Source organism: Melopsittacus undulatus, chromosome 2 (assembly GCF_012275295.1).
Source record: "Melopsittacus undulatus isolate bMelUnd1 chromosome 2, bMelUnd1.mat.Z, whole genome shotgun sequence".
NCBI lineage: Eukaryota > Metazoa > Chordata > Aves > Psittaciformes > Psittaculidae > Melopsittacus > Melopsittacus undulatus.
In genome coordinates this window covers 23207711-23228415 of record NC_047528.1, presented here as the reverse complement: position 1 = coordinate 23228415, position 20705 = coordinate 23207711, and the positions used below count along the sequence as shown (strand labels likewise).

At 35.3% G+C, this 20705-nt stretch overlaps 1 protein-coding gene across 6 annotated transcripts in view; it reads right to left on the bottom strand.

Annotated features, from left to right (window-relative positions):
- Positions 1-20705, bottom strand: part of NBEA (neurobeachin) — a 509113-nt gene that overhangs the window by 306955 nt on the left and 181453 nt on the right. For 2 of the 6 annotated variants that reach the window (XM_034074343.1, XM_034074345.1), the window contains exons 25-30: positions 17776-17799; positions 15166-15346; positions 13413-13543; positions 11996-12103; positions 10161-10329; positions 8701-8796 (exon numbers count right to left, since the gene is read on the bottom strand). In XM_034074343.1, the coding sequence (XP_033930234.1) occupies positions 8701-8796; positions 10161-10329; positions 11996-12103; positions 13413-13543; positions 15166-15346; positions 17776-17799 (709 nt within the window). The remainder of the gene's footprint in view (positions 1-8700; positions 8797-10160; positions 10330-11995; positions 12104-13412; positions 13544-15165; positions 15347-17775; positions 17800-20705) is intronic. The other 4 variants (XM_034074342.1, XM_034074344.1, XM_034074341.1 and 1 more) reach the window with 4 other exon arrangements.

The following is a 20705-nucleotide window of genomic DNA, read 5'->3' as shown; positions in this document are numbered from 1 at the left end:
CTACTCTTGCAGAAAAAAAGTGTTTGGCTGATATAGTATGGCTAAACTAGTACTGAGAAAGTACACAACAAATTTTCTACATGTATTTTCAGGATGTAAACACACAAAAAAGTTTACACTGAATGGAAGAGTTGGCATGAGAAAAACTGAGTGCAAACTCACTGGGAACAAATTTGAGAAGTGCCAGCTATCAGTACTGAATTACGATTTCGGAACAGCTTTCCAGTCAAAGTAGCAGGCTCAAAAAACAGAACCAACTTCAAGACACTATAAACAGGACTGTACTTAATTACTCAGCAGGTACCTTGTAATCCTTTGTTCCCAAATGAGAATAAAATGTCTAGGTGATTGCACCATTTGAAGCTAAAAATGGAAGGGAAATTAAATCTGTAGATATAAAATTTAGATAACACATACTATACAAAGTATAACAGTAACTAAAATTATATAGGGAAAAATATCAAGAGAAGTTATTTTATACACATTTATGTATACTTTATTTCCACAGAAATCAGATTTGTATCTTTACTTTTTTTACTGTGCCTTCAAAGTACCTAATATGAATACACTACACTATGTCAATTAAGCTTAATCTGATTTATGACTATGAACAGTCTCTAAAACTACCTAAATTCAATGCCTTAATTCTCATTTTTAAAACATCAAGCAAGCTAAATGAATATGAATTTAAAAGGTCTGATTTATTTTTTGTAAATCAAAGGAAAATAAACTCCTAATAGATAAAACTGCTTAACAGCAGCCATTTAAATAAGAATAGCAACAATTTAGTATTTGTGAAATTAAGATAAATGTCTGAAAAGATGTATTATAAGACCTTCTGCATCAGTATTAATATTACTTTATGCAAGTTATAAACTTATCATAGGTCATGAAACCCAACCAATTTTATTTATCAACTACACTGCTACATTGCATAGCCACAGGTTTTTTTGTATGTTAATTTTTACTGTGTCACAGCACTTCCGTTGCCTTCAGAATTCAGGAATAAATTTACCTAGAAAGATCTTCAAAATTCAGAATTCAGGAATAAATTTACTTAGAAAAATCTTAAACTGGTAACACATATGAGTTAATAAAAATCATAAATACTCAAAACTTAGCAAAATGGTAAACATGAACAGAGGCAAAAATGTAACTGACTGCATTTGCCTAAGTTTTATAACATTGTGACAGTAAGCCTGTAAATTTTCAGCAAACCTCATCAGTTTTCTACAGCACAAGGCCGTGTCAGTAGACAAAGCACAAACATTACTAGATCTAGTGATCTTAACCCTGTCAGAAATAGGCAGTTGGAAGCCAGATGCCTCCTTCTTACTGTTTTTCATTGTAACTAATGAGTTCATCTACTACATTATGGGAAAAATATGGGCTTAAGTTAAGTAAATGACATATTGTATATCTGGTGACCTCATCCGTCATGCTCCTTCCCTAAAATATCTTGTTTGCTTGTGATTTATGAAGTGTGCTGTAATTGTTTTAACCTACCGAGTTACTTCAACAGCTCTTGCACTGCTTCCATATGCCTAAAAAATACAACCCCCCATGTTTATTAATCTAATAATCTAAAAATGAGATAAATCTGTGGAAAAAAACATGCAATATTTGCCATTTTAAAAAACAGCAACACAAAATATCCAGCTCTTAATCTTTATTTACTTTAAAAAACGAAAAACCTTGTGTATATTCCTGTGGACATTTTTTTAATTATTATTTTTAATTACATGAAATCTCCCTACTAATAATCAGCTGAAAATTTTCAAAAGCAAAAATGTATGAAAATTATTATTTTTAACTCCTTATAATATGGCTGAAAATTTATTTGAAAGTCATTCTATCCCAAATCAATGTAAAATTTCTGCTGCAAACAATGTATTACCGTTTGGCAATGAACAGTTTGGGGCATCCTTGATATAGGAGTTGCTGTCACCTTTCAGTCTGCATGTCATCCCTGGAAGTGTTCAGGGTGGTTGGAAGAATATGATCTTTAAGGTCTCTTCCAGTACAAACCATTCTATGATCCTATATGCGTTGGAAAATTTATGAGTTGTTTTCTGTATAGCTGTCTTGAGGCATTGATAATAAACTTACTAGCTGCCTTTTATATACCCCTTTGTTGTATTTTACAAACTTTCAAGGACAGGACACTACAAGCTGAAAATGCTTTAAATCCATTCAGGCAAAGATATTATAGTTTCCTCCACGGGTGGCAGAGTCAACTAATCAATTCCTAAACTCTAGGCTATAAAGTGAAAAAACTGTTCCTAGCAACATCAACCTACTAGTTACCATACATATATGAGGAGAAGTGCGATTAAAACTGTGATGAGAAACAAAGTATGGAGACAAAATCAAAGAGTAATAACGGTCTGATTTGAAAGTACACTGAAAGAAGTAACCAAGAATAGATTTGCCATGGAAATGTCCTCAGAGGCTGAAGCATAACAGTGGGAAAAATCACCGTATCAGAAACATTAAGATGCCAAACTGCTCTGTATCCACTCAGGACCTTTTGTCCTGTTGGCATTTCTATTTCTGTGTGAAAGTTATAAAAACACCAGTGGAAAAATTCCCTGTACAGTGATCCTGGCCACGGCTCATCATGTACACTCATTTTGGCAGCCTGGACAGTATTACTCTTCTTACGATAACTATGCATTAATAGGCAAAGTTGAGCTCCACTGATGGAGTTTATGGGATTCTGTTATTGCTGAGGCAAGGCTGTCTGAGCCACACTGACTTTTATTTTGCAGAACTCATCTGGTGTTCTAAACTTTTCTAAGCAAGTTTTCTTGTTAATTGAATTAAAAAAAAAACCCAACCAAACTAACAAAAGAAAACTCCAAAACAACAATAGAAAAAAACAAGCAACCCAAACAAGCAAAAAGAGCCTGGTTTAGGATTACTATTTGTCATTTTTGCTTTCTTCTAGAAAAACATTTGATAAATACAGCCTGCATTTAGCCTGCATCTGTTATTCAGCCAGACCATTTATCCAGATTTCTGAAATTCCTACTAGATAAAAAAATGGCCCTTTTCTTCTGCAAGGGTAGCAACAGCATGGATTCAGCTGTTTGTCTAACAGAGGGACAGTAATTGCACACATGAAGAGGTGGAAGTAGAGAGCATGCCATGGCAGCATTTGGCTGGAAAGAATAAAAGCCACAAGCAGGGATACTGCAGGGCTCTGACATGAATGGCTAAGGGCCTGAGGAACACAGCTGAAAATTGGGGGACTGGGGAAGGTCAAATATGAAAGACTCCTGGGTAGGCCGGCAATAGGAAGGGAGAAGTCTTGAGAGAGGAGGTATAAAACAGAGAGCTGGGAATTTCCTTTTAATCGGTGTGGATTTGTGAGGAGAAATGATGTAGTTCTAGACCAGGAAAAACAGAGAGGCTCTCAAATGGGAGAGAAAGGAGCAGGAGAGACATAGGATGGGGAAATCAAGGTTGGGAAGTGATTGGAGAGAGCCCTTTTCACAGCTGAACACCTGTAAGTGCATGTCTTCTCTTTCTGTTCACTATAAATTGTTTCTATTTGCTCAAATTCCTCAAAAGTCTTATGTGTTTCTATCGCAGCAACCACTCCTGAACTCAGGTACCCACACAGGGCAGCTCCTTCTACCTTGACCAAAGAAAGAGTATTAAGAGAGCACTTATGACAAACATAACTCTTGATCTGTTTGGGCAATGTCTTAATTCTTCCTTACTAACCAAACCTCCTTCACCCAGTGCTTGACAGATATGTAACATCAGTCTGATTGATTACCTGGTTGCCAAACAAAATGTCAGTAGTCTTAAAAGAAAGTATTAACAAGGCACTAACAACAAAGACTTAAATTTAAGAAAATGATAAGTTGTATTAAACAAATGTCAGCTTCAGAGTATAAAACCAGGCATTTACATTTGCAAAACAAAACAACAAATAAGGAACATGTTAGCATTTTTTCTACGTGAATTTCCCTTGTTTTTGCTAGTTTCTATTTTTTTTTTATTTTTTGCCTTGTGCAAATACAAAAGCACATAATGAAATATAGATTCGTTAGCAGTTATCTGTGATAATGGCTGTATTTCTGACCCATGCTGAGAAAGCTGATGGTTCTGTGATTAGACATTGCTTGCAAAAGAAATTATAAAAATTCTGGCACTTAGATTACAGCATCCAGCAAAAGTTAACAGTGAAGCACAGAGTATGTTCCACATATATGATAAAACTTATACTAAAAATGTTTTATATTAAGCACTACTTTGAGAAATCGTAAGTTTTAAAACAACTGTAATTTGTACAAATGCATATAAGTATTAATGTTACATAAAAAAACCCCCAACAACCTCGCAACCTTTTAGAGAACTGTTTCATGCTTACACCATGACTGATCAATTAAAAATTAAATATATGTGCAAACCTTTCTGCTAATGCCTTAAATAGTTGATGAAAGGCAATATTAGATCAAGATGTATTTATTTCTATCTATCTCATGATCCTCAAATGCATGTCCTCACAGAGGTAGTTGGAATAAGCAGCATATATTTCATCAGGAAAGCAGAAGGCAGAAATTCAGAATTCAAATTCTGATTCTCATGATCATCATCCATGTTGCTTACAACATTTCCCTCAGCTTCTTAAAAACATATGTATAACTAGATTTTGGGGAAGATTAAGCCATGAATTTTGTCAGAACTCTGTGGTGGCAGCAAAAGACATTTTGTCAGGCAACAGAAATTAGTCCTTTAGTCCATTTCGCATAGCCAGACTGCTATACTTATGCAAAACACTATTTTAAAAATGGGCTGGAAATCTTTATGCTACTACATTAGGAATACAAACAATAGTGTAGCAATGTACGACATCCAGAGTACTGCAAGCCTATGACATCAGAAAAACTTGATGCTTTACTTGTCTTCAATGGAAAAGCAACTTTGTAATACAGTTCGTTCTGTGAAGGAAAAAAATAGCTTCCAGTCCATCCACAGCACATACCTTTAAGAAATCTGTTCATTTACAGTGCTTTGGGAAATATACAGACAGTGATAGCAAGGGAGTTGAAAAGCCAGTCCAGTTTTGATTAAATGTTATGATAAGCTACATACTGATTTTCTTTGCACAATATGTCATCAGGTGAATTGCACTGTTGCAATGCTCTATTTCTGAAACACTCCTGAAAATTGAGTGGAAACACCAATTTTCAAGAATGGAAATATCTTTCCATTATTTGGTTAACATCAATTGTGTTCTCAATAATTAACCGGCTGACAGCTTTATTTGAAGAGTTTATTCACACTTTTCCACTGCTGAAGATGTGGAAACACTGCTGAAACAGTTCGATAAATCTTGAAGGTAAGCAAAGATAGTTTCAATAATGACCGGAACTGAGAAAATTCATGTTAGACGATCCAGATCACGACAGCTAAAACTACTTCAAAATTGTGGCTGTAATTTGAAGAGGTTACTTGGTTTTACATGATAAGGCTGATTAGTAGCTATTACAGAATCATAGAATGGTTACGGTTGGAGAGGACCTAACAGTTCCAACCCCCCTGCCATGGGCAGGCACACCTCACACGAGACCATGTTGTTCAAGGCTCTGTCTAATCTGGTCTTGAACACTGACAGGGGTGGGGCTCTTACCACTTCTTTGGGCATACCTGTTCCAGTGCCTCACCACTCCCACAATAAAGAACTTCTTCCTTATATCTAACCTGAACTTCCCCTTGTCCTACCACTACAGTCCTACAGGCAGGATCACCTCCTTTGACCTGCTGGTCATTCTCCTTTTGATGCAACCCAGAATATGGTTGGCTTTCTGGGCTGCAAGCACACACTGCTGGCTCATGTTCATTTTCTCATCAACCAACACAGAATGGACCTCGAAAGATCATCTAGTCCAACCCCTTCTGCAAGAGCAGGGTAACCTAGAATACATCACACAGGAACTTGTCCAGGCGGGCCTTGAATATCTCCAATATAGGAGACTCCACAACCACCCTGGGCAACCTGTTCCAGTGCTCTGTCACTCTCACAGTAAAGAAGTTCTTCCTGATGTTAACATGGAACCTCCTATGCTCCAGTTTACACCCATTGTCCCTTGTCCTACCACTGGATATCATTGAAAAAAGCATAGCTCCATCATCCTGACACCCACCCTTTACATATTTGTAAACACTGATGAGGTCACCCCTCAGTCTCCTCTTCTCCATCTGCCTTCAGCCCCTCCTCATAAGGGAGATGTTCCACTCCCTTAATCATTTCTGTGGCTCTGCGCTGGACTCTTTCAAGCAATTCCCTGTCCTTCTTGAACTGAGGGGTCCAGAACTGGATGCAATATTCCAGATGTGGCCTCACCAAGGCAGAGTAGAGGGGGAGGAGAACCTCTCTTGCCCTACTAACCACACACTTTCTAATGCACCCTAGGATGCCATTTGCCTTCTTGGCCACAAGGGCACATTGCTGGCTCATGGTCATCCTCCTATCCACCAGGACCCCACGTCCCTTTCCCCTTCACTACTTTCCAGCAGCTCAACCCCCAACCTGTACTGGTACATGGGGTTGTTCTTCCCCAGATGCAAGACTCTACACTTGCCCTTGTTGAATTTCATCAAGTTTCTCCCTGCCCAACTCTCCAGCCTGTCCAGGTCTGGCTGAATGGCAACACAGCCTTCTGGTGTGTCAGCCACTCCTCCCAGTTTAGTGTCATCAGCAAACTTGCTGAGGGTACACTCAGTTCCCTCATCCAGGTCGTTGATGAAAATATTAAACAGCACTGATCCCAGCACCGACCCCTGAGGGACTCCACTAGTCACAGACCTCCAGCTAGATTCTGCCCCATTGACCACAACTCTCTGCCTTCTTCCCCCAAGTCCTTCTCTGCAGGGCTGCTCTGAATCTCTTTTTGCCCAACCTGTAGCTGTGCCTGGGATTGCTCCGACACAGCTGTAGGACCTTGCACTTGGCATGGTTAGACTTCATAAGGTTGGCATTTGCCCACCTCTCAAGCATGTCAAGGTCCCTCTGGATGGCATTCCTTCCCTCTAGCGTATCAACAGAACCACACAGCTTGGTGTCATCGGCAAACTTGCTGAGGGCACACTCAATCCTACTGTCCATGTCACTGACAAAGATATTAAACAAGACCGGTCCCAACACTGATCCCTGAGGGACACCGCTTGTTACTGGTCTCCAGCCAGACATTGAACCGTTAACCACAACTCTTTGCGTGAGGCCATCCAGCCAGTTCTTTATCTACTGAGTGGTCCACCTATCAAATTGATGTCTCTTCAATTTAGAGACAAGGATGTTGTGTGGGACAGTGTCGAACGCTTTGCACAAAAGTAGTAGAAGAAACCTAAGTACTTGCAAAAAAAAAAAAAAAATTATGACAAGGAGTAAATCTACAGGTAGAGACACATTTTTCTCTTCCCCTTGGATCTGGCTAGAAAGAAAAAGAAATACAGAAGTATAGAATGTTATAAAAAAAAAAAACATTTGTATTGTTAAATGGTAGTCATGGACACCACTGGTTTATATTTTCCTTCTCAGGTGTGTCCTTTCTCCTTTAAGCACTGTAAGATAACATATAACTTGTGAACAATCTATAATTCACAGTAAAAAAAAATTAAATCCTTATTTTACCACCTACAAACATCTGTAAACAAAAGTAGCATAAATTTTTCTGCAAAGCATATTTTAAAGTCTTTTATTTATTTCAATACAATGTTTTATTTGTATACAATGTCATGAACAAACTAGGCAAGGGTCAACATTTTATATGATATTGAAGTGAAAAGTTTTATATTAAGTATAATGTTTAAAATTCTTGTAACCTGCACTTGACAGTAGCTGTAGTTACTCATAAGAAGTATACACCAATCACATACTGTAATGTGCCTGACACAAGCAGGATTTCGCACATACTTAAGATATATTTTAGTTAAAGATACTGTCCCATGCAAAGAAGAAAAGGAAGCATCACTAAGAAAATAAGTATCTCACTTACATACTGGAATGACTTACATCTAGGAATGACATCTGAAAACCACTTCCCTACACTATACAGTATCTATTAAAACCAACAAACAAACAAACAAAACAAATCAGGCCCAAAACATATAATAGTTGCTCTGGTCACAAAAGCAGTTTCCTTCAAGAAGAACACAGCACAGCACATTAACTAACAGGCATAAAATAATTCACAATACGTACAATATCAGAGCTTTACATACCATCAAGAAGGCAAGAAAAAAAACAAGAAAGGCAAACAGCAGGAAAAGATATAGGGAAAGGGAATACTACAAAAGTACTACATGCTTGTGTTATGCAATATTTTTAATATAGGCCTGATTTTATTTTTATGGACCTATTATTTTAAAGGAATAACCACAAACCAAAAGCATTTAAAATCTCTAGATTCATTCCCTCCTCTTGATGGCATTTTTGTGGGGTTTTTTTGGGTTGTTTTTTTTTTTCCACATAATAAAGTTAATAAATGGTAGTAAAAAGTGGGAAAGAGATTTCCTAGAAGAATGTAGGCAGGAAGTTAAAGTTTTAAGGGTATCGTCAGGTCTGATCTCCATGTAACCTGAGGCGTATATTTATTTATCAACAATTACATCACAGTTAGTTCTTGAATTACATTACATTAAATAAGAACACCCAAACAGGTTAGGAGATGATGTTAATATTACCTTTGTAAAATGAGTGGGCAAAGCTCTGCTCAGGAATTAACTTGGCAAGGAATCCATGGTTCAAACTTGGGTGAGGGATAGATGGTATGACCACAACTGTGGAGAAAATCATGGAATCAAATGTGAGCCAGCTAGTAGCATTCATGTGTGGCCTGGTCCACTGTGGATCCATGACAGATATCCTATCTCATTGAAACATGCAAATATGGTTTTAACAACACAAAAAATGCATTTCTAAAGGAAGAAAACAAGTTCTGTATCAAGAGATAGGAAACAGCATACCTATTATTCGAGCACTTCAAGAGCAACATTCATGGGGAAAAAGAGACACAGATATATATATATATTTATATATATACAGGCACAGAGGCAAGACAGTCATGGTTGATACAGTTCACTGAAACCTTCTGAGTGCAGAACCATAACATATAACCAGGAAGACACAAAAAATTATTATTTCTCGTAACTGACAGTGTTAATTTATATTTAAAATGGAAAGCCTACAAGTACATAGACTTTAAAAATTATGTATAAGTAGTAAATGAAAACATCATGATGAATTAGAAAACAATGACTAAATATAAATATGACACAAATTAGAAGATAAATTCTACAAAGAATGAAAATTAGCAACTCCATAAATGAAGTAATCAAAGATCAATACAAGAAGAAAAACACATAAAGAGCTCCACAAACAAATTTGATTACTATTTTCAGCTCTTTTAACACAGAAGGTACATCTATAATTAGTCCAACCAGACTTGAAAAAAAATTACTGAACTGTTTAAAATATTTAAAACAACATGAAGTTTGGATTCCTAATTTCTGATGATTTCTGACAGCTAACAGACTCCCTCAGGCTGAAGAGTACATGCTAGCAAAAACCACTATTGCTACTAAAAATCACAAACATCTCAGTCAAAGAAGGCAACAGAAATGTTTTATTTTTATCATATTGTTTCCATAGGCTTTTAAATGCAAGCACGAACACAGCAGGACTCCAAGAAAATACTCAGTCCTCCGCCAGTACCCTTTCGCAAACCTCTTCACTCAAACAAAAGGAGTTCACATGGGCAAATAGCTGTGTTTGCCGTTTATATATTTCATGGTATAGAGATCAAGTTATCTTTTTTCCTAACAAATAACAGATTAAGGAAGCTGTGCTGATCAACTATCTTGTACTTTACAGCTTTAACTTAGTCAGGCACCCTGCTTCTTTTTAATTACTTTCATATTAAAGAAAAAAAAGGCATTAAAAAACACTATGCAGATACAAATTAGTTATAAGCAAACAGAATAACAGAAATCTGCCAATGTATGTTAAAGAACCAAATGATTATAGAGCAAAAAAGTAGAAAATATTTCCTTAGTCGGACTTTAAGCTACTCATTACAAATACTTTGTAGTAAATAATTACAGTTCTAATAACATCAAATAACATCTGAAGAAAACAAAAGTACCTGTACTTGTTGGTGAATTTATTTCTTGTCTGATATTTCTACCTGCCTGGCTCCCAGACCTTGCAGTTTCTCGTTGTGGCTCTAGGATATCACGGTATTTGGAGACCATCAGAACGGAAATAAAGTAGACTACAGCCAAAGCTAAGAACTGAGCCTGTTTGCTGTCATCCTGTGTTGGTGAAAAAGGAACAGATCTATAATATCAGATATTACCATAGAATTTTCACACAAAATCATCACAAGGCTTAATAAATAATGCCTTTCTGAAATGTTATACCTGTTAATATAGTAGTTATTATATTATGTAGAAGATTTAATAGATTTTCAGTGGAGTACTATGCACATAGAATATATTAAGTACTAAATTTTACACGTAATTTGGCAACTCAAAAATCTCTGGGACTGTAGAGTCAATGAGCTTTTCAGAACAGAGGTCTGACTCTGCTCTGTGTTCTTTCAAGGCCTCCCAACTGCAAGGGCAACTGACTTTTGCTGCCCCAAGGATGAGTCTCTGAAACCTCCTGCCACAAGAAGGTAAGTACTGCTGAGAGAGAAAATAAACCTCACTGATGCTTTTGTAGCTAACACTGGATGCATAGCAGGCATAACACCTTCTGGTAACATGTAAAAGCAGGAAGGATATGACCACTGTTTTCCTCCAGCAGTAAATCCCAGCTCCTATATTCTGACTTCTGCCTCAACAGGATTGTCCGCAGCAATCCTAGTTTTCCTGGACTCTGATTTAAGTAAATGTCAGGACCAAAACAACTTTGCTGTCTTCTTTTCCTCCCACCCCAATCTGCTGTACTATGTAAACTATGGCTTAGATATCATCCTGATGGAGCTTAAGTTGCTGCAGTTCAGCTGAAAAGTATTTTATTATTATTATGGTGCAAACCCAACATGGTAGAATTAAGACTTCAGCTTCTCTCTACTCCTACAGAACTTTCACCTTGTCTCAATTCCACAAGTATGCATTTTCTCTTAGAAATCCAGTGCTTGCTTTCCATGTTTTCTGGATGTTATTTAATTTGGCTGCATGTCTTTGCAATTATTAAAATAACAAGAAATCCTCTTAGAAACTTCTTTCATAGAAATGTCAGAAACAGTATTTCCTCTATTCTCCTCTAGTTAAGAAAAGAGTAGGTGACAGACAACCTCCAAATTCAACCCTACCTTTTCAAGGTCATCCTGACAGATGGGGTTCTTTGTGTCATCTTCTACCTTTTTCTTTTCGAATTTATTTCTAACTTCAGTTTTTACTTCAATACACTTATACTTAAGTTGGAGAAGTTTAAACATAACATGTATTTGTGTATATATAATAACAATTCTTATTGTACTACTTTCAAAACCAAACATATTGTGGTGCAATTTTATGCTAAAAATAGTTGCAGAAAATCTGAAAAACATTTTAAAATACATTTATATATGCATATGTATGTTTAGCAGAAGTAAAAATTCTTTTTCTAAATCAACTTAATGCACTTCTGTAATACATATAATAATTCTTCCTCCTACCCTCCTTGGACAAATAGCTGACACCTTTAGAAGTATAAGTTTTAATCAACATAGGCTATAATGGATTTATTCTGGTTATGATTATTTGGCTAATATAAAGTCTGACTGTTAACTACTAATCTCAAACAGCTTACCGGTATGGTTTTGAAGTGCAGAAAGTGGCTGGTAGTTACAAAGCCATGAGCAGACAGTTTGTAGATAATATAAGAAGTGCAACACATGAAGGATGTTTTTAATTCTGGGACAATCAAAATTTCTTTCAAAATATAAGTGATGATTTTGCAGAAGAAAGGATTATAGCATGTATTACTCACCACATCACGAAAAACAACTGCTCGTAGACGATTAATATCAACATCCTGAAGAAGCCTATCAGGGTCTTTTATAGGAGAAAGATTGCCAGGGACATTTTCAAGAGGAGTCTAAAAATAAAAAGTAGTGAGATTTAGCTCCCTCACAAATATAAAAGAATTTCTGTTAGGACTTTAATTTTACACTTTTTTTTAGATATTGCATCAATCTTACATGCTTTTTTGCTACCAATATACTTCCAACATAATACTCAGACAAGAGTTCTAGAAATAAAGTAATATTATTGTCTTAATACTAACTACTTAGATATAAACTGTTACATCTTCCAAGTACCTCAGAACATCTATATCTCTTCCCAGAGTTTAGATAATAATTTGCACACAAAAGGTTATTTCAGATTACAGTTGTTTCATAGCAGTACAATAAATTATTTCTAATATGTGTGCTAAATGTAAAAACAGCATATTTTTAAAAATAAGTTCATGTTCATTTTACTGAGAATTATTACAGACTACTTACAGAATAACTGTTATTACTATGAAAGCATAGAGCAGTATGCGTCCTTTAAAAAATGACAATGTATTAGAAACAAGGCCTAAATATCTAGGTCTCCTTACACTGATTTGCTTTGCACTAAATGTGATAACATGAAGAAATGTAATGTTTTTAGTGAGATTTAGTGATATAATGAGTGAGATTTAGTGAAATAATATTGTGAAAAGAGATGAATTTAAAAAAGCATTTAGAGAAGAAAAACCACTGAATTTAGTACTGAAAGTAGAGTAGCAAAAAAAAAAAAAAAAAAGGAAACCTTTACATCATGCAAAGTATTGTACTTTAGTCATGGACTGTGTTAAATTCTCTGAGATTTTAGCTTTAGGATTCTCAAAGTCTTAAAGCAGTACACAAGTTTGGGTTTTTTTTATTTATTTATTTTTTTAAGAAGGAGATTAACAATGAACTAAAGAAACTGGAAGAACTAAGCTGTACTTGAATATAAGACAAGTTTAATTCATAAAATCAGATAGAAAAAAATGATGCCTAATATACATGCAAAGCTCTGTTGAAGTTACCGAGACTCAGATGTTCCACCAACGAAGATGTTATTGTAGGATTTCGTGAAGACTGCAAGAGCCCTGACAGGTTAAAAAAGCTATGCAGGTATATATGACCTAGGTGAGTAATGGGACTTACTCTTTGAAGGAGACCATGCAAGACTGAAAAAGCTGTTTAAAACTGTTTCGGTCATACTACTGCAATTAATGTTTTCTTCTTTCAAACAAACTCCCTCAAATACTTTTACTTTAAACCAGTTGAGCTTTTGCCAAATATTTCAGAAGGCAGTTACAGTTATTTTCTGATACCATAAAGCTGTGGTACAGACTTATCATTCCTAATGGTAACTGTAGACTGGATTACCTTGGTGGCTGCTGATGCAGTTACACCCTGAAGGGCATCCTGCGTCTTATTGCTGATTAATGATGTCTTGTTGACTCTCTCTCTTTGCCTTTGCCGGCATTCTAAGCAGTTTCTCACAGCCACACAACAAACTGAAAAGTTATGGAAATGCTACACATTAGAATATTTTCCATTATTAAATTAATAACAGTCGGTACATCTAGTTTGATATAATGTCCAAATAGTAAGTGCAACACAGTTCTCACATTAGACTCTGTCAGTACTAAACAAACCATTATGACTTATTCTAGGCTGCATCAAAAGAAGTGTGACCAGCAGGGCAAAGGAAGTGATCCTGCCCCTCTACTCTGCTTTTGTGAGACCCAACTTGGAGTATTGTGTGCAGTTCTGGTGCCCTCAACATAAAAAGGACATAGAACTGTTAGAACAAGTCCAGAGGAGGGCCACGAGGATGATCAGGGGACTGGAGCACCTCCCGTATGAAGACAGGCTGAGATTGTTGGGGCTGTTCAGCCTGGAGAAGAGAAGGCTGCATGGAGACCTCATAGCAGCCTTCCAGTATCTGAAGGGGGCCTACAGGGATGCTGGTGAGGGACTATTCATTAGGGACTGTAGTGATAGAACAAGGGGTAATGGGTTAAAACTTAAACAGAGGAAGTTTAGGTTGGATATAAGAAAGAAATTCTTTACTGTAAGGGTGGTGAGGTACTGGAATGGGTTGCCCAGGAAGGTTGTGAATGCTCCATCCCTGGCAGTGTTCAAGGCCAGGTTGGATGAAGCCTTGGGTGATATGGTTTAGTGTGAGGTGTCCCTGCCCATGGCAGGGGGGGTTGGAACTAGATGATCTTAAGGTCCTTTCCAACCCTAACTATTCTAGGATTCTATGATTCCATTCTTTATTTGAACAACTGTTTTATATGTGTTATAACATTGTACTAAAATCTGAAAATCATTAGTCCTTGAACTGCAGCTCTTGTACGTCACTGATCAGTTATTAACAGTTAAAATCTGAAGTACTTACATACAGCTAGACTAGAAAAAAATATAATTTGATGAAAATTGATCACTGAGAATAAACTACATGTTTTATACTAGAAGCAGTGTAATTATCACTGACATAATAACTGGTATGAATAATAACAGGACTGATTACAAAAAATATTCATCATTTGAGAAACAAAAAATTATGTGGAATGTAATATTAGGAAAACAACATTATGCCAGATGACAGTCAAAATTTAATGTTCACAAGGATAAAGTGATATAGTTCACATAGAATAGTTTGAATTATTAATAAATTTTTAAGTTTCCTAAATTAATTGTAACAGTATATAGCAAATAATAAGCAGTGAAGAGAGCTGCCAGACTGCTGCAACATATATTAAGGACTACAGAGTCTGGACATGTACCCTATGCAAGTAGTCTTCCAAAACCATGGAGAACTGAATCAGGAAACCTGCAGCATGAAGGGAGCAAAACAGTTTTAAGGAAAAAATCCAAAACCTATATTTATTTACTTATATTTAATATTTTTACTCCCCCCAAACATAAGAAAGGACAATTCCAAACTTCATTTTAACTTATTCTTTTGCCTAAATTAAGCTTAAAATATATCAAAACAATAATAAATGAGATTTTTATTTTATCACATCATAATCAGTACAAGTCCTTTCCTACACATGTCATTATCTGATCCATCTGTAACGCATTGATCTGTAAGTAATTATTTAATACATACTGTCTGCTGACTTACCAAGCCTTAGGCACTGCCGCATTAGTCCTCCAGAAGACATGTTTTTTTCAGCTTCAATCTCACTAAAATTTAGAGAACTGGCAAATACCAGTACATCCACCATTGCCATTAGACGGCTGAGAAAAGTTACTGCTGTCTCTGCTGACATTCCTTGTGTCACTTCAATATTTTCCAATTCAGTCTTTAAAAGGAGAAAATTGAATTAAACTGTTTGAATACAACTGAAATATAAAGACAGCACATACACATACAAATCTAAATTGTTATCCTTACAAGTACATGGAAAAGTTATTTTAAAATCTCCTACTGTTAGCATTAACATAAACAGTGAGTCAAAGTAAGACAGAATGAAGAGTGAGAAATTTATTTACATTTACATGCTTTAACAGATGATTAAAAGTGTAATATATATGAGAAAATTATTAGCAATTACAAAAAGACAAAGTGTGGCCAGATAGTAAAACAATGCATGGTATATCAGGGTGCAATGTACTCTTACATTTTTCCACAGGCTAAGCAACTGCCAGGTAACATGAAAGTAATTATTGATTGTATAGCTTTTACATTCCTTTAGATAAACAAGTAAATGTGAGGAGTGGAAAAAATCAGACAGTTTTGCTCTGTTTCTATGAATTGATTCTCCCTGGGAATGCTTACACATATAGGAATCTGACACATTCCAATTCTCCTGGAGACCAGAAGAGAGTACACTTAGTCCCTCATGACAGCAATGAGGGGAAGTAAAAAAGTGGCAAGTTATAAGATGTGCAGCTCATGTTTGCCAGAGAAAGACCATTTCTTTCCTAATTTAGTGTTGGACTCTCCATGATGGGAATCCATAGAAAGATGCTGAATGAAGTCTGTATTTCTAAAATCTAAAAAAGGATTATGTTTTTCTTAAAAAATATACTTAGATGCCCTTTGTCACGTTTTGAAACATATTCAGGTATCTAACAGTGCAGATAAATGAGAAAACAGTAAGTTCAATTAAAAAATAAACATCTATTTAAACACTTTCACCTCTGAGGGAAGCAAAATTGAAAATGGGATTTAGTACTTAAGTGCATCCACATTTATATGCTTAAATACTGGTTTTAAAATTGTTTACAGATGGCTGATTCTTATTGACTGTCACAGAATTTCAGATTACAGGGCTTTTCTGAACACAGAGTTCAGCCTCTTCGAAAAGTATTACCTTTATTATGTTTATTTGAATTAATTTGCTTAGAAGTATCTATGAAAAAAATTGAATTACAATTCATGCTGTTAAGGCCATTTCCTTCTGAAGAAAAAGAAATACAGAAAAAAAAAATGGCTTACTTCCATACTTTAAGAAAATTAGTATCCTCACTTATGAGTCACTTTTTAGGATGTTTTCCATACAAAATTATAAAAGTGTGAACTGTGCAAAACACTGTTAAGGAAACAACTGTTTTGAAAATGAAGGATATAATTTGGCATGTGTCATCGCCATGATAGATACCACTTCATTTAATTTCTCTTAGGATATAACAGGTCAGTTACATGAGTGATTTGGGAAGGGCTGTCATCTGTCTGATCTGCCCAATAATATCAGAAAAATGGTAAAATGACAATGGTCAGAAGAATGATTTCCAGCCTATCTTCTTTAGCCAGGTGTCCCCTGATTAGTGCAGACTGTGTTGCTACTTTCTGGAAAAATCAGTTGCTGTTTTTTTATAACATCATTTTTGAAAGCACTCATCCAGAGAAAACAGATTTTAAAAAATCTATACCCATAACAGTCTGCTAGAAAAACTCATAGGTGGTTATAGAAACTTGAACTTTGAACTCATGCTAGAAACATCAGGCTTGCTAGCAGTTAACTGACTGCCAACTGATATTTTTCGAGCTCCAACTGTATTGCATCAAACACAGTCTTAAACCTTCTCAAAATACCAACTTTTTTTTTAAATTTTTGTAAGTTATATAATGAATTCATTTTTTATAAAACTTTTGTGTATTTTACTGAGATTTTTGTAACCTTTGAATTGAAAAAAAAAACCAACAAACCAAACCATTTATTTTTTTTTTGACATCCAAATCTCCCTAGAATTCTGCTGTATGGAAAAAAAAAGAAGACTGAAAGGTTTTTTACAGTAAAACTTAACCATCAGTTCTACCTGCTAAATACAGCACATTAATATTTTAATAACATTTCAAACAAACTCCACTGTTATCAAGCTGCCTTCAGGTATTAGTAGTATTTTAAATAGGTGTAGCTCAAAAACTCTTTAAAAAGTGAACCAATCACTATTTCATAACTACTTAGCATACTTTAAGATCATGCTTAACGTGTTTCCTCTACAATAAACATATTCAGGGCCTAAAGAGTTTTCCCATTGACAACCACATTTATAACTTAATTCAACTGACAGACATGTCTACATTCAGTATGTAGCTAATAGTAAGCACCATACTTAACAATGCATTAAGTTACTCAAGGGACACAGGTTAGAAAAAGTTAATGATTACACCCAATATATTCCTATTCACATCCTACTATAAAAGAAAATAATAATAATAATAATGCCAAAATGTTAAATTATCAAAAATAAGGTATTTTTGAAAATCCAAAGAACTGAAACTTACAGCAGCAATACTAACCTTAGAACCCTGGACATGCAACAGACAAAACAGACAACAGATCACAACAATAAAGAAAAAGAAAATTATTTAAGTTAACTAAAAATACCATGTAAAATTTAAACAAATTAGTATATTAAAATTATACATTTGTTTAATTTATAATTAGAACAGCAAAACATTACAGCTCAGCATGAACATTTGAAAACAAAGACTTCTAAGAGATAACTGTGCACAAGGAAAACTGTAAATCTTGTATTATTATGGAGTTCCTGTAAACACTGATCCTTCCAAACCAATGTACATATTTTATATAGTATATAGAGCAATTTTATGAAGCCATGTAAATCAAAGTAATGTTTTCACTGATTACATAGAAATAAAATGAGCGTTTTACAAGCCACTCAAACGTAATGTAATAAAGTAGTTAATCCTTGTATGAGGAGGAAAATTTGTTTAAAATGCTTTGACAAAAAAAATATAAATCACAAAAAGCAAACTGGTTCTTCCTGCATAATGCTCCTTCTTTCAAAGCAACACAAGATAGCTCATTATATATACTATTATAATTGGGAGCAATTTCTTCAATCTAAACCAAGATCATACTGCATATCTGAATGCTTTTGAATCACAGAAATACAATGAAGGATTCACTAAGCACGTGAGATTGAGGTAGTCTTCAAGTTCCATTGTTTGCAACTGAACAGGTGTTTTAAATGTTTATGTTTTAGTTTTAGGTAGAAGGACTTTCTTATCACAAAGGGCTAGGAACTAATTCTTAAGTTTTCACTAATTATATTTTAAAAACAGAAACTAAATTGTCAAGAATGTGTCAGTAGTTTTATAATTTAAATAGTGGGAAAATGTAATCTAACAGAAAGAAAAACAAGCTGAAACTAATTGCTTTTCTTTTGGAAGAGAAAATACCACATTCAACCAATTTTTAAACATGCCTTCTGTAGCTGGATACATCTCAAGAATTAACCTGGGGCTATTATCGATTATTAGCTGAAAGTGCTTACATCAGTGGGCCACTGCTGTTTCTCAGAATTGTTATATATCACACAGCACTTTTGACATCACATGAGTCATGAACATGATAATGCTAATAATATATACAGGACATACAGAAATGTATTGCGTATTGGCTTTTAATCCACATTACTAATAAGGACATTTTAAAATGTTTGAGTTTTACAGAGAGCTGTTCATGTAATTCTAGCAGCCCTCAGATCATAGAATCATAGACTAGTTAGGGTTGGAAAGGACCTTAAGATCATCTAGTTCCAACCCCCCTGCCATGGGCAGGGACAACTCACACTAAACCATATCACCCAAGGCTTCATCCAGCCTGGCCTTGAACACTGCCAGGGATGGAGCATTCACACAATTTGAGAGCTGCTGTTTTAAATGCTCCAAGAAAGAATTAGAATTATAGACTTCAAAGAACAAACAGAAAAACAAACCAATAGCAAGGAGTCTGGAAATTTACTCTCAATTGTCACATATATGTAACTCCTCAAATTTCTTTTGCCTTAATATCCTCAAGTCCTTAACTTATCTGCTGTCCTTGTAGTAAGCAATAATTACTTCAAATTCCTAGCTTGTACACAAAGTGCATTATCTGAAAACGAGCTACTATTAACAGAAAGCATCTTCCACAAACCTTTTTCCTAACAGCTCCCAAATATGTGTTTTTCACACTTGCACACAGTCTTAAAAGTATCTTCTTTATAGTTGTGATTAAAAAAACATGCCTCAAAGGCCTTCTCCACAGAAAGGAAAAGAAGGAAACCAGGCTTTTGTATTTAATGTCCTCTCTATAATATTGGCAGAATTATCTAATATCCCTAATTTAATAAGATGACATCAGAATCAACACAGAACACATCCCAGTTTATACTATAAACCAACAAAACCTGGTTATAATTTTTTTTTGTTAATATTTGCTTTCATTTCAAATTGTGTCATACATATAATTGACAACCCTTTAAAATGTACAGATCCTGAGACAGGGGTAGTATAGAATTGAAATCAAAGGAAATATCAAAACATAGATCAGTGTGAATCACAGTAAATTTTCTCATGTATTCCATACAAACATATAATCTTCACTTTACTCAAGTCACTCACAGATTTGTGAGTGGTTTGTTTTCACAGATAATACATTTTCCCCTTTCATTTTACTATTCAAATTCAAAGGCTCCTGTCCACAGCACTGCTCAGACCATCCTAGTCTAAATTAAAAAAAGCAAGGCAAAATGCAGATGTTTATTACAAGACTCAAAGTGAGGAAATTCTGTAATTAGGATTGCCTGTTTTACAGCAGACAAGAGATTATGAAGTAATCTTCCACCCAGGCCAGAAGAATTGCCATTTCACTCCAAATCCTAACTATGTAAAGGAAGAAGTCTTTTTGAAATGGGAAATTCCCCTAACATTCACCTTTTTAAAGAAACTGTAACAGTACCACTTTTACAGCAGGGGAGGGAACAAAATACAGAATATGTTGGAAAAAAAAGCAACCCTGAAACTCCTCTGATATTCTGAAAGTTATTTTGCAAAATTTAGTTCTTTTCTGCACATAGAATCATAGTATCATAGAACAGTTAGGGTTGGAAAGGACCTTAAGATCATCTAGTTCCAACCCCCCTGCCATGGGCCTTTCGTTAATTCAAGCATCCAATATTCAGAATCTATTCTACTAATGAAAAATAGGTTAAATGCCTTTAAAAAGAATGAAAGGCAATGGGACACATGTAACAACAACTAGCTTTATAGCAGGTTGTTGAGAAAAGAGTTTCATAACATACATTTAGGACTGTTTAAGAATAAGCAGCCCAGGATGAAGCTGTACTTGAGCTCAGGACTGAGAAACTGTAGTCAAGGAACTGTGCCTAGGTAGGGCTCTGACACTGATAAAGGAATGATGTATT